We start from the raw sequence: 17,913 nt of genomic DNA, 5'->3' as shown, positions 1-17,913 counted from the left end.
TCTACAAAGGCTTTTTATTTAAAAAAAAAGAGTAAATTGCTAAAACCTCCCCGGAGTTTGGTAATGGCAATCACTTCCCCTATGATTTCTGACTTAGTTTTACTATAAAAATCATTTGTATGTGTTAATATATGCGTTTTTGTTAACTATGGTTACAGAAAAATTAGAAAGGGACTTATATCTTAAAAGGATTTTTATTTAAAAAAAAGAGTAAATTGCTAAAACCTCCCCCAGAATTTGCTAATGGCAATCACTTCCCCTAAAATTTTTGACATAATTGCAAGTAAACTCCCTTTGTTAGAATCATCTAAAAAGAAGTATAAAAATATTCAAAATGCCCTTATCGTTACTCTCAATGAAAATGTTTCTTTTCTAAATTTTCTCTTTCAAGCCCTCTCAATATCTTTTCTGAATTTGATTTGTTTTTCCAATTTGCCCTCCATATCAATTAATGAAAGGTAAAGCTACAACTTTTAAATTTTCTTTTTTTTTTATTCTTTATAAAATTTGAATTATTATTTTTTTCAATAAGAACGAGACTTTGTACGAGTGTTTTAGATATTTTTATATCTCTTATTAGCAAATTCTAACAAAAGATTTTATTTATAATTGTGTTAGAAAAGATTTCAGCAATGATTAGCATCTTCAAGTGAGTTTTAAGCAATTTAGCCAAAAAAAATCAAAAGGATTTTGAAAATCTAAGCCTCGCCTCTACGGGCCATTTCGCCTCGCCTCTCTTGACCAGATCGCGAAGACCTATGTCAGTATGTCCTTGCCTCTCCCCTAATCTTTTTTTTTTCTTCTCTCTCGCTCCTCTTCCTTATCTCCACCCACTCAATGGCGTTCTACGCTCCCGGGCAGCTCTTGAGCCCAGGCCTCGGCCCATCCCTCCGATCTCGGCGTAGAATAGCCACTGCCACCACCACCACCGCCGCCACCACCATCTCCACTAACAACAACAGCGCAGCTATATCCTCCTCTATTTCTACTATCAAATGCCAAGTCTCCTCCGCGCAAAACCCAGAAGCCTCAAAATCATCATACAAAACCCTTTCCTCCATCACCAAAACCCTAGGATTCTCTGCTGCCAGTGGTCTCCTTTTCCACCTTTCCTCCATCCGTTCTATACTCCCTGTCTCTGGTAATGGTACTGGCAATGGCGATTTCACCGGTGGCGGCGACAGCGGAGGCGGTGGTGGTTGGAATGGCGGTGAAGGTAACGGTAATGGAAATTTCTGGTCGAGGCTATTATCTCCCTCTGCCATCGCCAAGGAAGAAGAATCCCAATCTCAAGAATGGGACTCTCATGGTCTTCCCGCCAACATTGTTGTTCAACTCAACAAACTTAGTGGGCTCAAGAAATACAAGGTATCCGAGATTCTGTTCTTTGATCGACGGCGATGGACGACTGTCGGCACTGAAGATTCTTTCTTCGAGATGGTCTCCCTCCGGCCTGGTGGTATCTACACTAAGGCGCACCTTCAGAAGGAGCTCGAAACCCTAGCTACGTGCGGAATGTTCGAAAAAGTTGATCTTGAGGGGAAGACCAAGCCCGATGGAACCATTGGTGTCACGATATCTTTCACAGAAAGCACTTGGCAGTCGGCCGATGCATTCCGTTGCATTAATGTTGGATTGATGCCACAGACAAAGCCGATCGAGATGGATCCTGACATGACCGATAAGGAGAAATTGGAGTATTTTCGGAGTCAGGAGAAAGATTACAAGAGGAGGATTGAGAGGGCGAGACCTTGTTTGTTGCCTCACCCTGTTCACAGGGAGGTCTTGCAGATGTTGAGGGAGCAGGGGAAGGTGAGCGCCAGGTTGCTGCAGAGAATTCGGGACCGGGTCCAGAAGTGGTACCACGACGAAGGATATGCATGCGCTCAGGTGGTGAATTTTGGAAATCTGAATACTAGGGAGGTTGTCTGTGAGGTAGTGGAGGGAGATATTACGCAGTTGGTGATACAGTTCCAGGACAAGCTGGGCAATGTCTGTGAGGGGAACACTCAACTTGCAGTTGTGAGGAGAGAATTGCCCAAACAGGTAACTGTTTTTGGTTTCTGAATGCATATTTCTTTAGATTCACCTGGATTGATATCTTAGTTGTTTGTTTCTTTATATGTTTACTAACCCAAATGCTGAACGCTCGGTTCTCTAGCTTCGACAAGGCCATGTCTTTAACATAGAAGCTGGGAAACAAGCCCTCAGGAATATAAATTCGCTTGCTTTGTTCTCCAATATTGAAGTGAATCCAAGGCCGGATGAAAAGAATGACGGAGGCATCATAGTAGAGATAAAGCTTAAGGAGCTTGAACAAAAGACAGCTGAAGTCAGCACGGAATGGAGTATTGTGCCTGGGCGTCAAGGTCGCCCTACTCTGGTATTTAAATAACATCTCTTGAAATTTGTTGGTTATATCATAAATTCACAATTGCACATTGTGAAGGTTTTACAGCTCAATAAACTATTATACATATCTTCCTTTTGCTAATTATGGATAGTGTTGGAATTTTCCTTCTTCAGGCTTCAATCCAGCCTGCAGGAACTGTTTCCTTTGAGCATAGGAATATCAAGGGGCTAAACAGATCCATTCTTGGTTCAGTAACTACCAGCAACTTCTTCAATCCTCAGGTAGTTTATATATTTGAAATGTACATAATATGTGTTAAGTTTTTACATGCCCTTAAGAGCATGTGCCATGATTTTCTTGTATACTTGTTCAGGATGATCTTGCTTTCAAGCTTGAGTATGTCCACCCATATCTTGATGGTGTTAACAATCCCCGAAACCGTACCTTTCGTACAAGCTGCTTCAACAGTAGGAAATTGAGTCCAGTATTCACAGGTGGACCTGGCGTGGATGAAGTTCCACCTATATGGGTTGATCGAGCAGGTTTCAAGGCCAATATCACAGAGGTGGGTTGTAATGCTTCCATTATAATATCTTATTAACCATACAAGCTTGGAAGATGTAAACTCAGGCAGTACAGTGCCATTCTGAATTCTCTTGCACATTGCAGAACTTTACCCGCCAGAGTAAATTCACTTATGGAATTGTGATGGAAGAGATTACAACACGTGATGAAAGCAGCCATATTTCTGCACATGGGCAGCGGCAATTGCCAAGTGGTGGAATCAGTGCAGATGGGCCTCCAACAACCCTTAGTGGTACTGGTATTGATCGAATGGCATTTGCACAGGCAAACATTACTCGCGACAACACCAAATTTGTCAATGGGGCAATCGTTGGTCAGAGGAATGTGTTTCAGGTGAATAGTTTATGTGATCAGACTGCCTTTGTTACACTGATTTCTTTACACCTTAGAAAAATCATATGAAAATTACTCTGTATAAGTTGCTCAATTGAAAAATAACATGCTGGTAGAAGTTTTTGTACTTTCATAAAAGAAAGTCTTCTAGGTTTTGTACTGCTCTAGCAGTAAAAAGCTTACTAGGGACATTGAAATTTCAAAGCTATGTTTAGCACAAAGTTAGAAAGGAGGCACTTTTATTCCTACGTAGATCCCAAATGGGCTATTTGATTTGTCTCTTTATTTCTCGAAAGCAGAGCTTCTAACTGCTCTAGGAATTGTTTTTTTCCCTCTGAGCAGCAGCATCAGAATTTTAAGGAATTGTTTGAATCCTTGAATTAAATATATGGGTATTTATATATTTTGTGGTCAATTACCAATAAAAAATTATGGTAAAAATTGGCCTGGAAACTGCAAATTGCAAGCTTGCCTCCTGTTTTGTGATCCAAATGTTGAAAGAATACAATTCCTGTGGAGTGGAATATGAATTGATACATTTTAACAGCCAATATTCAGTTAATATCACTATAATAAACTATGACACAATTCCTGTCGAATATGCCTGGACAAAATATAATGGATGAGTTAGATGAGTAAGGGAAGTGGAAGCTAGCTAATTGGGTTGCTGCTTTTATCGTGGTGTTTGAAATTGGTAAGAGTAGGTTTATGTTGAGGATATCATTTGTCTAGTTGGTTGATGCCTCGGTTGGGTTTGCATGGTTCTGCATTGCTGGATTTGGTTGCTTTTTATTCTTTATCTTGCTTGCGCTTAATTATATTTGTAGGTTCATTCTGTCTGGTTGAAGAATCGGAATTTTGTTGTGCAGGGTGCAGTTGTTAGATTAGAGTGCTGGTTTGATACCATGTTTGCATTTCAATTACTGATAAAAGAATGTTAGCATTTCAATTTGTGTTCTTGCACCTTGGTTGGGAGTTTTCTTCATTTGTAGCTGGGGCCAGAATGGTTGTATACTTGTAGACTTCTTTTATCCATTTATGAACATTTTGTTTTATTATAAAAAGTGGATACTATAGTATTTAAAAATATTCCAATTGTAGAAAAACAAGGCCTCTATTGTAAAACCTGGAGGTTTTCCAATATACTAAGGTGCTAGGTGTAAAATGTAAACTAGAAAACAAGAGGCATAAGCGCCCCAAGCATGATGTTTTTAATTATAAATAATAAATAATTAAAATAAATAAATATATATACTAAATGTCCCAAAATGGAAAATTTTATGAGAAACTAGAAAATTTTATATTTGTGGTTTCTAGTAATAAAAGCATCATAGTTGAATATAAAATTGAAGTATCATATCCATACTTCCATCAGCCATCAACACATCACTTGCAAACTTGCAAATCAAAGTTTTAGAATTAACGGTTCACATCAAATTGCATAACATTAACATAAACAATTGTAATCTTCATCCTCATCCAAAACTTAATCCTATAGGGTTGGCTACATGAATCCTGTTTCACAATTCCATTTTGTTTTATGCCATATCCATTGGTAAATTATAGGTGCTTAGATAAAAAAATGTGTTGTTTCATATTCAAATAAATGTAGAGCATTGAAAGCAATCAAAACAATGGTGCCCCGTTTTCATTGGAGGGTTTTCTTCCTCTGTATTATGTTAATATGTAATGAGGAACATGGTGAAATGATTGATCAAAAAAAAAAAAAAAGGAACATGGTGAAATGGTGCCCCAGTTCTATTTATGATGTTTTTATTTAAAAAAATTGGCTTAAAAGTGCAAAGAGGTGAGGTGTACACCTTTCTAAGTGCCTCCAGGCTAGAGGTGTGTGCCTTAAGTGTGTTTGTGCCTCTACACATTCTCTTAGCACCTCACCAGGAGGTACACCTCCAGGTGTAAGCTTCCAGTGCTTTCTAAAACACTGAACAATGCACATTGGATTTCCATACTATGGTAGACTATTATTATTGATGTCATCGTAAGGCTGTTCATTTTTTGTTCTTATGGTGTAAATGGCAACCAATATAATGTTAATAATGGCAGACAGCCAAGTGTTTTGTCAGATTGGAATTCCTCTATAGAATTTTAACTGTCATTCTTTTGATTGGTAGAATTTTATCTGTTATTGCTAATAGCTATTTCTGTTATAATAATGGCTATTATTTTTGTCCGTTGATATTAAAAGGTTTAATCGAAAGACAAGTAGTTTAGTTAGTGTCATAATAATTGATATGATAATTGTATTGGTAAATCATGTTATCCTTGGTTCTCTGTGAATTTAGTCATATTCAAGTTTTCCTATAATTTATGCAGTTACTAGACCATTTAGTTTCTCTATTAATATGCTTGTCCATGTATAAACTGCAGCTGGATCAGGGCCTTGGTATTGGCAGCAAGTTCCCATTCTTTAATCGCCACCAACTAACGGTGACCCAATTCATCCAGTTGAAGCAAGTAGAGGAAGGTGCTGGAAAACCACCACCCCCTGTATTGGTCCTTCATGGCCATTATGGTGGTTGTGTGGGTGATCTCCCAAGTTATGATGCTTTTACTCTTGGTGGGCCCTATTCTGTGAGGGGTTACAACATGGGTGAGCTTGGAGCTTGCAGAAATATCCTGGAGGTTGGTATTATTTTAAACCTAGAATGGATTCCCTATGAATTGTAAAATGAGTGTCAATTGACAGTACAAGGCATTGGTAGGCAAAGGTAACAATTGTCAATTGTTGCTCAGAAGGCTTCTTTTACTAAAATAGACCAAAATGAGACACCAGAATCACCCATTCTACCATTTTGGTTTAGATGTTACAGATTGTACCTCAGGTGCTATCATCATGGTTCCAACTAGGGCCATCAGAACTATGCAGTCTGCAACATTCTTTGAGATGGCCAAGGAAACATGTGAAATAAAATAATCCAATCCATGATCGGACATTTACCTTTTTTGGAAAAATTTTGGACATTCACCTTCATTCAATTGGTTTTGTTCCTTAGGCTGTGTTTGGTTGCACTGAAGTTTTATTTGCACTAGTACAAATGCATGGGAGTGCAAATAAAATAAATACAATTCTCGTGTGATTTTGTTTTGGGTTTTACTTTATTCTGTTTCATCTCTTAATTTACTTCATTTGTAATGCAATCAAACAAAATAAGCTATACTTTGAAACCAGAATAGGTTAGAACACTGAAATCATTTGCACTGCCACAGTTTCGCATCAGTGCAAATTTATTTGCATTGCAACCAAACACAGCCTAGGCTCAGTTTGGAAGGAGTACAAATGCAAATATGTATAGTGCAAAACCTTGTATTTTGTTTTTGTATTATTTTGTTTGTATTTGTAGTGTACATATGCATTTGTACTCTTTCCAAACTGAGACTTATGTTGGCTCCAAATCTAGTCCTTTCAAAGATCAAACCCCGGGTTGTCTGAATTTTTTCCCAGCAAGGAGTGAATTGTATACTGGGGCTTTGCACTTCCATTCAGTATGCGATGTGTTTCCTATTACAGTGTGTAAATACCTATCCATTTGAGGCCACACTTGTGATCAGACACTTGTCATAGACTGAATGGAAGTACACATGTAAAAAAGACGGTGATGTAAATTTTACATGAATTATTTCATTCACCCAGATGGATACCCATAACCCAACCCTTTTGATTGGATTCAGTGTGTCAGTCAACCCATATTCAACCCCACATTTTAAATGATTGGGTTTGGGTGGGCAGGTGGATGGGTCAAAAGTTTCCACCCCATCCCCTACCTGAGTGAAGGCGGGAATTGATCTCATGTCTCTGCTACAACCAAACAGGCCAGTTGGCACCTTCACTGTTCACTGACACTTCAAAATCATTAATTTGTATGGCATAAATACGTTTTTAACTCTTTTATCCTGGATGCAGCTTGCCGCTGAGCTACGGATACCTGTGAGGAAAACACACGTTTACGCATTTGCAGAACATGGAAACGATTTGGGAAGTTCAAAGGACGTCAAGGGGAACCCAACAGAGTTCTACCGGCGAGCAGGTAATGGCTCATCGTATGGTGTTGGCATGAAGTTAGGTCTAGTACGAGCTGAATATGCTGTTGATCATAATGCTGGCACCGGTGCAATATTTTTCCGATTCGGAGAGAGATTCTGAGGAAGAGTATCGTATGATTTTAAGACATCTAGTTTCAATTTTGCTTAAGATTAATTTCTATTGGTGCGGTAGGCGAGAACAGTTTATCTAGAGCCCACAAGTTGAGTGAGAAACTTTATATTAGATCAACTTAAAGTTTTTATTTTTTATTTTTTAATTTTAGGTTTCCCGTAAGATATGTTCATATGCATTTTCATTCTAGTAAAAAATCTCGAGTACTAAAGTGTTAGGTTTTCTTTCTGTTGACTGTTGTCACTTTAATTTCCCTTTTTGATTGTAGCAACTTCAACTTCATTTGTATTGCTGAGCATTATTGAATGGAAACTGCCTTTTTAGGCATAAAAAGAAACCCCAGTACTATAATATTAGACATCGCAATCTGATATTTAAATCACCGATGTGGTAAAAGAACCTGGCAAAAGAATGGATGGAGACTCACACTGCGTGTTTAAATTATTTTCACCGAAGCATGAACGGGAAGCCTTTCCTTTCATCTAGATTCTAGAGAGTGGAGATTTACACTGTTTTGCAATGCCAGCATTGGATACCAGCATTATTAATGGATTCTCATGCGTCTGCAACTTGATCTGGTTTCTGCAGGAATTCGTGGCCAAACAATTGAACCTAAGCAAAGATGTAAATTATGATTAAACTGAAAGGGTTGTGGAGGCTATATCAAATTATTTATTTATTTTAATAGTATATCGACAAGTTAATAAATTCCGAAACAAGGAACTTTCGATTAGGAATTATTGAATTCTAGACTACAATAATAACATACTTGAGAAAGGACTACATCATTTTAAATATACAAGTGATGATGCTTCATGGGCAGAAATGATTTAGGCTCGTTCCCATGACTATAGATTTCTGGCTGTTTAGTATAATCTACTTGAAAACAAATGGAGATGATGCCCGTATGCATGTGTGTGACTATATTCCGCATCACAAATGCCTTCCCCACCTCGCCTCCTGCCATATTCCCAATGGATTTGTGAAAAGGGAACCAAGTTACATTCTGAGAACCACGTGTTTCAAAAACCTTGCAAGTTGCAACCCTTGTGAAGAGATACAAACTGTGGCAAATTTCTTTCTTCTCTACTCCAACTCAAAAGTGGCATAGCTGCATCTTTTAAAGCCCCAACTCCTTTTTTAACTGGGCAAGAGCGGCTTCAATTTCGTCAATGTTGTCCTCAATGCTACTACTCTTCTCTGTTTCATCTCCAATATCTTCTTCTTTTGTCTCTGCCCCAGATTTTGCAAATGATCCACCCTTAAGAGGCCCTTCATTGCTGTTTTCTGCTTCGCCATTCAAATCAGTGATGTTTAGCTCTTTCTCCAGGAACTCCACAAATTCTTCCCCTATATCCTGCCAAAATAGAGATTATAGTAAGCAGTGATATTCTTATACTAGATCCTTTTTTCTTGTTTAAGGTCCTATCAAGGTTCAAAGTATCAATATGAATCACAGCATATCTTATGATATGCATCATTTTTCAGGGTTAGCAATACGGCAATACCTAATATCATGATAATTTTACCTTTTTTATTGTTTTGGATGTGGCATTTCCTTTACCAAATTATCAAATAAAACAATAAAAAATGAAGAAGATTATCAAATGCTGTAAAGTAGGGTGATCATGGGCCGTGCCTGCTTTGCACCTATGATAAGGGCCGGCTATATAGCCTAGGCCCAGCCCTAGGTACCGGGACGGCTGGGCTGAAATGATCACCCATACTGTAAATTCTCACTATGCTAATTTATCGATACTCTGAACCTTTGGATCCTATACAGACTTCTTGTCCGTGTTTTATACTAGTAAACCAGCATGTTAGCCAATAAGATAAAAATACTGAAACTTCTTCCCCCTTTATATTTTAAAAAATACTGAGCTTCAATCAGTAATGAATGGACTCCCCAAAATGAATGAAGTGTGCATGTCAGAATATGTTAGATTGGCACTCCATAGATCCTTTAAGGACACTTGGCATTTATTATTTTATCTTTCTTATTTGATATAAATGAACAGCTAATGTACAAGAAAGGATCTCCTGAAAGCAAAGACTGCGAACAATGAAGCACAGGCATCCAGCCGGACGTTGGGAACATCTCCCAATGAATTTAACATAAATGTGTTGAAGATATTCCCGATGTGCAGCTGGGTGCCGTGCTCTCAGAGCTTTTGCTTTCAGGAGATCCAGGCTCCTGATGCACGTGCCTAGAACTAATAAAGATAAACTTTAAGACCCTTTTCAAGTATAAGATGTTATAGTTCAAAAACCATGTATATACTTTTATCTGTACATGTCATTCAGTCATTTCATCTTGCTACATCAGATATGTCTGATTCTGATTCCTATATCCACGTCCATTTAAACTAACTTCATATGGAAAGGTACAATTACTAAAATGAAAATATCTCACCGCCAGTTCTTCCCACAAGCTCTTCGGCTTCTGTTGTGAACCAGCATTAGATTCCCAATTCTGAAGTTCTGTTTGGAGATCTCTAAAGAAGTCCTCTGTCATCATTGAAAATCAGGTTATGAAACATACGAATATGGGTTTTCTCTAGTAACAAAGATGAAAATACCATATAAGATTTAAGATTGATACGAGAAAATTTATAGTTACATGTGATCACATGAAAACAAATCTACCTATTGTTACTTGAACATTCCTCAAAAAGTTACCTGCAGAATGAATGGGTTAAGCATAAGAAACTAAAAAAACCTGACCTTTTTGAGGAAAATATACAAAATGGAATGACGTCAGAATACCATGCCCTCAGGTAATATTAGGCACAGGTCAGCAGTACATGTAACTCACAAGCAGGGAAATAGGACTCGGTATTTGATGGATTACACTAAGGAGATCTCTACTTATTTATATTTTTTACTTTTTCTCTGTGGTGGCCTGATGGGGTGAATGGCACAACTCATCAGCCAAGAGTTCAAAGCTCAAACTAAGTTTTTTATGTGAATCTTGACCATATATTCTTATTGTCAAAAAGCATCGAGAAATAGCCAGATAGAGTCAACTAACTCATCTAATTTTTGCTCCATAAATTTTCTATTAAGTGTGATCCATAATGACATGTGATCCACATATGCGTGTGATGCTAGCATCCTAATTCCATTTGATGCTGTTGCATTGAAAAGTTTTGTGTTGAACTGCATGCAATGTATATCATATGGGAAAACCTATGATGTGACAAAGATATGGTATGGAAAGAGTTTTGATCAATCAAAAGCCACCCATGAATCTTGATAAATAACACCTGATTTGCTACCACCTTTATGATTCTAGTTTACTGGTCAGTTGCTTTTCTAATATCATATTCTTTTCCATATCATAGTTGAATCCATATCATATAATTCAAAACAAGTATGCCATAAACCATATGGGTTTCGGTAAAGGAGTCAATACCAAATCCATAGAACTCATCATCTTGGTTTCTTTCAGCTTGCGATCTGGAGTAATTGTATGCCTGACTTCCAGAATCATAATGCTTTCGAGTTTCAGAATTCAGCAATGTATTGTATGCATGTTTTATCCTCATGAATTTCTCCTGAGCATTTTCCTGTATAATCAAACGGAAGCTGTTGACCTAAATGGAATATAAGTAGTATAAAAAGAAATCAGCAGCAATTTCTAGATAAAGTTATTTTGTTTCAGTCTAATGGAGTACGGAGTACCCAAAGGGCTATGCCTAGCTATACAACTATACAAGAACCATCCATATGATCTAAAATTTATTATACCAAATCTAGCAAAAGGAAACCAAGGCCTTCTTGATAAGACGGGATACCCCATCTAATAATAACTTCTTTAAGCATTTCCTGGTCCAAAACTTCCTTTGTTGGATAACCATCTTCATCATTTATTTATAGATGGCTTTTTTTTTTTTTGATTAGCGACTCGAAGAACTTTATTAGAGCTTAAAATGAGAAGAGTACAAGTTGTTAATGTAGAGATGTAGACAGGGATATTTAATTGTTTTTATATATTTTATATGCAGTTATATGCTCCCCATCTTTATTTGTAATTATTCCAGGTTGCTGTTCTTGTTTTTCTCTTTTACAGTCAACGGGGGTATTTTTGTCATTGTATCATCTTTTTATTAAGTCATATAATAGCCAATGAAGGGGCGGCAGAACCTATTCATTCTGCTCTCTCTTCCTATCATTCTTTCTTCTCTTCTCCTTTTCTTCTTCTTCCTCTCCTCTGTTCTTTTTTCTTTTTCTTTTCTTGAAATTTTGTACTAAACCTAGGACTACTACAGCAATCTTTCGAGTGTTAAAAATAACACCCATTACAGCAAATAATCCCACCACCCAACATTGAGCCCAAAACAAATGATGTCTATTCACTCCTTTTTTAGCTAAAAACATCTGCCAAACCATTAGCAGACCTCCTAACCCATCTTAACTGAATTTGCACATGCCTTGATAGCATCTTGAACCGCCTGAATTCATTTCTGAAGTGCCATAATACCCCTTCTTTTTTCAGCCAGTCAATGATTATTTTTGAGTCCCCTTCTACAGTTCTACTATCATCTTGTAATCCCCATTTCCTTGGATTTTTGCACTCCAACAATAGCCACCATGAACTTGGCTTTCATTGAACCACCCTGCTCAATAGGCCCCAAAAACAAGCCACAAATGTTCCCACTCCCATCCCTAATCACTCCTCCAATTCCAGAGGGACCCGGATTATCAAAACTACTTCCATCAGAATTAAGTTTCACCCAACCTTCACTTGGGGGAGACCAACATCCAAGACCTTTTGACTCCTAGAAGAAGAAGGGGCAATAGACCCCAGTTTCAAAAAGGTCTTCAATTGAGAAATCAGAGAATAGTTTCAAAGTCTTCACCCAATGAGCCACTCTAACTGTAACAGTCTCCAAGATTACTTCCTTGCTTCTTTCCTTATCCTCAAAGATTCTTAAGTTCCTTTCCTCCCAAAATGATGGCTCTCATTATTTTCTTCACCATCCAAAATGATGCATAAAATGATTTTTCTTATTTCTGCATTTCTTTTGATGTACAAGGGATATAAAAAAATTTCATAAAAGAAAAGTATAGCTAAAAACATTTATTCTCAAGACCATTCTGCTCCTTTGTTATTATTCCAACTCATATTAAGGACTTACGGTGGGATGCATACAATGGTGGATTTGGTTAGAAAAATTAGATCTGGATGATTGGTGGTGCTTTATAATAAAATTTTCATAAAATTACAGTTGTGTTCCTATCTGTTTCAGAAGGCTCTACAGTTGAAAAGTTACAACATAAAACGGAGACCAGTAGAGAAAGCAACTTAACAGTTCTGGAAAGGTCGTGATTTTAATGAATCAGAACTACCAGATTAAGTGAAGCAGTGTCTCTATTTTCTCAGCCAAGCTTCAGATAATTCTGACAATACTTGATATATTACCCCTTGCAAACAGTGTTGCATGGACAAGGACTTGTGAGTTGGAACTCAACATGTGTCCAAGATTCTGACTCATCAAGATGATAAAACATTCTGTCTATGGAAAAGTATATACTATTAAAATAGTTCATAATTTTTGAATTCTAACATTATATACCTAGAAAAGGATCTAAATGTTGTCTTTGTTACCAAGTAATGTTTTATACAACAAAAGGAACTTAAGAATAGAACAATTACTATTGCAACAACAAAAAAAGGGTGAAACAATAAAAAAACAAAAATGAAATTACCAAATAAATGAAAAGAAAAGAATGAGGAAAACAAAAGAAGAGAGTATTTTGTAAATTTATTTTTTCTATGTTTTATTTTTCAAAAAATCTAACCAAATAACCCTCTCTCTCTCTCTCTCTCTCTCTCTCTCTCTTGTCCAGGTTATTTACTGCTTTTTGTCCTTTTTTGGAGTTGTAGCTTATCATAGATTTTAATTATGTAAGACAAAAATAAACTATACAACTTCAATTTGGAGGGTAACGACATCCTCCAAAGAGAATAGGGAAGTAAAGAAAGAAAGAATATGAGAACTAGTCCTCTTGCTACTCTCCCACAATTAACATATAAAACCCACCTAAACAACTCAAATGCTATGGTAGGGCAATGGCTCCCAATATAGCTACTTTGTCTGCATTCCCCATCTGGTAAGGAATCCACCATATCATTTGCAATTTTGCAGATCTCTGTACCCATAAGAAGGAAGCTTGCAGATTACATGCCAAAGATATTGCTTCTATAATACATACAACGCTATTGCTGCCATGGAATCAAGTTATTTCTCAACAAACCAATTACAACTTGGAATATCCCTTCACCTGTGTACATGAGTAGCCAGATGAACACCCTAGCCTAAGGCCTTAAAGAAAAGATAGTCATCCAGAACATGAAGACTATCCTATCCCCACAGGACCAGAAGTTATTTCACCATTATGGTTTCTAAATACCCCTCCTATTGTTGAACCCGGATCTCCTGCAAGCAAAAGCGCTGCCCACATAGAATCCAGCCACACATTGAGAATATATCCCATTCATATATGTTAAATTCATGGGGAGATGTTCCCAAAGTGTGGCTTGCACAGTGTGTGCAGAATTTCTGCTTGCCGGGAATCCCATTGCCTTATTGCCGAGTTCCCAGGTTTATCAAGGCTGAAACCTTCAAAATTCAACTTGCAAAGCCCAATAGATGCAGGAGAAATGGTGTATTCTTGCCTTCCTGCCTTTTTTTTAATATCTGATATTAGCAAGATCTAGCTGTCTTTCCTGTAAGTCTAATTGCAACAATATGGTGTTAGATTCCCAATTCTAAAGGAGGAAGAAGATAAACCATTGAATTAAATACCATTTCTGTGTTGCTAATGACTTCAATCTTATAAAAATGAACTCCATTTTATTCCCTTATAATTTTAAAGTAATGTGGAATTACCAATTTTTTTTTATTGCATTCATTAGAGTATTTACTTTCAGCCTCTAATTTTCTTTTCCATAGTCAATTTAGTTCTATGGAGTTTATATAATAAAATTCTTTTATATATGACCAAAACATTGTTTTTACATTTAGTTATGTAGTTAGAAATGTCCAGCTACATCACTTCAACAAGAATAATACCAACAAGGTGAATAAGAATAAGTGACTTGGAATATGAAGTGATCGTCTTCTAAAATGTAACAAATTAAAACATAAATATGTACATTTGATTGCTAAATAGTTTCTAGTAGAATGTGGTAGTCCATGATGTAATTACAGTGCAAGTATTAATGCATGATTATTTAGCATGGTATGAGCACTAAACACAATTTTATGTTTTAAACGTTATTGTTTTTTTTGCTCTCCTTTCTTTTATCCCTTTCTTTTAGTCGGTAATCTTTTATCCCAATCCCAGTTATTTTCAAACTACTTAAGATTTTGTTTTAAGATAACAAAAGAAAATACTATAGTTTCATTTTTTTAATCTATTTTTACTTGAGAACAACATTCCAGATGAATGCCTACTAGAATTTTCTTTTATCAATAACATTGAAAAATTTTATTTGTTAAAAATACTTTAGGATACAACAAGAAGTTACAAAAGAAATCAGCATAGTAAGCTGACCCAGTACAGAATGACAAATGTGCCCAAAACATATATGTTCTTTGAGCCCCTTGTTTTGCTAAGCTTTCTGCAACCATTTTATCACAGTTTTTTAGTCTCCCTCGATGACCAGTCTATTTATCCCCAACTCTTTAGCCTTCTCAAGCCCATATACTGCAGCTAGAAACTCTGCCCTTGTCACATCACCCACCTCCACAGGACCAGAGTACAAGGCAATGATGGAACCATTTTCGTCTCTAATGGCCCCCTCAATACCTGAAGGGCCTGGGTTACCCACACAACTCCCATCAAAGTTTAGCTTCTTCCAACCATCTGTTGGAGGGGACCAAGTCTCAACAAACTGTCGTCTCGTAGATGATGAAGCAGCAATAAGTCCCCAAACCCTGAAGAAGTCTTCAACCTTAAAAGCTGAAAACAGCTTCAAACCTACTAGAATTTCCTATCTACAAATATTAACGTAACAATCCCTGCCAATTTTGCAAAATAAAGAATTTCCTATAGGAGTTCTAAAATAAAAGCATTAAACCAGTGGCTAGGATACACTGAAGACACAGAATTGACACTGCAAACATTGCCCATATAAAGACTACGCAACTAATCAACAGTTTTGATTAACACACCCTTTCCTTCCACATTGCAAATGATCTATATGCCTTCCAAAGTTCCAGTAAATATATCCACTTACAATAAGTGCCCATTCACCTTTGAAATTCACCATAGCCTATACACAGTATCACATGAACATGGACACAAATTAGAATCTAACATGTGTCAAAGGGTCTGACTTGGCAAGATGAGAAAACATAGACTTGCAGAAACATCTATGGAAAAGTATATAGCACTAAAATAGTTCATATTTTTGAATTCTACATTGTGTATCCACAAAAAAGGAGGAAGAGTTACCTGCGGCCAGGGCCACAGAACAACTCAACGACCCCCAGTGGCATGGTGGAAAAGACAAAATATCATGTCACACCGGTACCTGATTAACACACTGGCGTGTTAAAAAATCACTGGAGGGTAGTTGAGTTGTTCCACACGCAGGTAATGTTTTCTCACAAAAAAAGGTCTAAAATGTTGCCTTTGTTGCCACATAATGTTTGATGCAAAAAATGGCACTTATCTTGCACACTAGCTGGTCATTTATATCTATACTACATATACACCATTGGTTACTTCAAGTACTCTGCCTTAAATCTAATCCCAACCAATTCCTAGGGAAAGGGGCTTCAAAAAAACATAAATCACTCCTAGGTAAAGTAAAATATATGGTCGGTTGATTGTTGTAGCAGGTTGATGATCTTTCATGTGGTGGAAAATTTGTTTTCATCAAAGAATACAATGAAGGGCCATGTTTTAGAAGTCTGAGGTGGTTCCTGTTTAAGCTTTTCATAGATCAGAAAATGCAAAAAAAAAAAAAAAAAAGAAAAACAAGAAAAAAAAACTTGCTGCTCCGTTTTTCCTACTTTTTCAGAGCAGCTAAGTATCCATAGAAAGAGTCGCACTTGTTAGAGTATATGTGGTGAAGGAGTGACTGGTGAAACCGATGGAGCACATTCAACAGTAGGAAGCAATTTTGTAAAACGCCGAGGCATGATGGAGTTCCACTACCTAGAGACTACCTAGAGGCGTGAGGCATAATTCAGAAGGCAAGTGGCGTAAGCCTCCCGAACACAAGGAGGCGCAAGCCTCCTTAAGAGGAGGGGGTTAGGAGAAGGAGGGGGAGGAGGATGAAGAGTAAGGGGATCTCATTTTTTCTTTATTTTTAATAAAAAAAATTTATATTAAGAAGAATAAAGATGCAGTGATTTGTAACGTCGGAAAAGAAGTTCAAACTATGTTACTGTAATTTCCTCTTATTTCCAAATAACTATTTCATATCTAATGCATTTATCATGTGGAATTTTGCAAAGGTTCCTCTTGATACCTAATTGAAATCATATAATTACCGAAATGAACTTTTACCCTAAACTAAAAGATTTCAAATACGAATTACATATAGGCCTCATATCCTAACCCAAGAACTAAGGGGGTTTCTTTAAACTTGGATTACCGGGTAAAGCAGAGATCATCCGAGAAGTAGAGAGAGCCACAAAACCTCAATTCCGGGTCAGAAACATAGACATATCGTTGGAGCATTCGATATAACTAAATTGAGAGCTCATAGGAGGAGTTCGTACCTCTTTGTTGACATCAGGGTGGAACTTCAGAGCAAGTTTACGATAAGCCCTTTTGATTTCTCCAGGGGTTGCAGAGGGAGAAACACCTAGCACCTCGTAAGGAGACTCTCTACGGCTCGCTCTCAAATGAACATGGTTACTACTTCGCTTCTTGGTGTTGTTAAAACTAGGAGAAAGGGAATGTGGAGCGAAGACAAGAAGCTTGAAACCACTCCTATGGCCATATGTGGAAAGGGGTATCGAAGCTATTGCTTGCTTCGTGAGGTAGAGAAAACAACCCTGAGCAAATTGGGTTGAAGGCGGACTACGACTACGAGAGAGTGTGATAAGTGGTACAGTAAGAGGGACAGAGATTCCATGCATATTCATGGACATGGGAGTGGATGGATTCTCCTTTATCTCATTCTTCGATCAAATATCGGGTTCGATCCGGGGGATGATGTCTGACCCGTTGCCTTTAGGCTTTGGCTTTACAGTTTGCAATACAAGCCTCAGCCTCATGCGATGTATTTAAATTCGTGGCTCTGTTTTGTTTAATCCCGCTTCTTACCACCTCTATGGCTCTCTCTCTCACCATCAGGATTCACGGAACATCCCAAAAAAAAAATGGTCTGTCGAGTGTAGATCGGATTCCGATCAGGTAGAGTAGGAAACTAGGAATTCAAACATAATTCTAAGGTTCACGACTTAAGGTAGATACGGGCTCCTTAAAACTGGTTCTCAAC

General features: G+C 37.4%; 2 protein-coding genes across 3 annotated transcripts; one reads left to right on the top strand and one right to left on the bottom strand.

Annotated features, from left to right (window-relative positions):
* The first annotated feature begins 631 nt into the window (after positions 1–631).
* On the top strand, positions 632–7,782 carry TOC75-III (translocon at the outer envelope membrane of chloroplasts 75-III). The gene is made up of 7 exons (XM_088970419.1): positions 632–2,046; positions 2,162–2,383; positions 2,527–2,634; positions 2,727–2,918; positions 3,023–3,271; positions 5,660–5,914; positions 7,194–7,782. The coding sequence occupies exons 1-7, from the start codon at positions 838–840 to the stop codon at positions 7,431–7,433; spliced, it is 2,475 nt and encodes an 824-aa protein (XP_088826545.1). The 5' UTR covers positions 632–837; the 3' UTR covers positions 7,434–7,782.
* Positions 7,783–8,151: 369 nt separating this feature from the next.
* Positions 8,152–17,913, bottom strand: LOC148868730 (Chaperone DnaJ-domain superfamily protein). Of its 2 annotated transcripts, XM_088968996.1 has the most exons (5): positions 17,189–17,910; positions 10,861–11,014; positions 10,092–10,124; positions 9,859–9,953; positions 8,152–8,802 (listed from the first exon to the last, which is right to left on the bottom strand). In XM_088968996.1, the coding sequence occupies exons 1-5, from the start codon at positions 17,561–17,563 to the stop codon at positions 8,566–8,568; spliced, it is 894 nt and encodes a 297-aa protein (XP_088825122.1). In that variant the 5' UTR covers positions 17,564–17,910; the 3' UTR covers positions 8,152–8,565. The 2 variants fall into 2 exon arrangements, with proteins under 2 accessions (XP_088825122.1, XP_088825123.1); XM_088968997.1 differs by lacking the exon at positions 10,092–10,124 and having other exon boundaries at positions 17,189–17,913.

This window comes from Nelumbo lutea, chromosome 2, assembly GCF_056320005.1.
Source record: "Nelumbo lutea isolate HS-2025 chromosome 2, American lotus-T2T, whole genome shotgun sequence".
NCBI classification, from domain to species: domain Eukaryota; kingdom Viridiplantae; phylum Streptophyta; class Magnoliopsida; order Proteales; family Nelumbonaceae; genus Nelumbo; species Nelumbo lutea.
The sequence above is the reverse complement of the archived record's forward strand: the minus strand, read 5'-3'. Positions and strand labels throughout refer to the sequence as shown.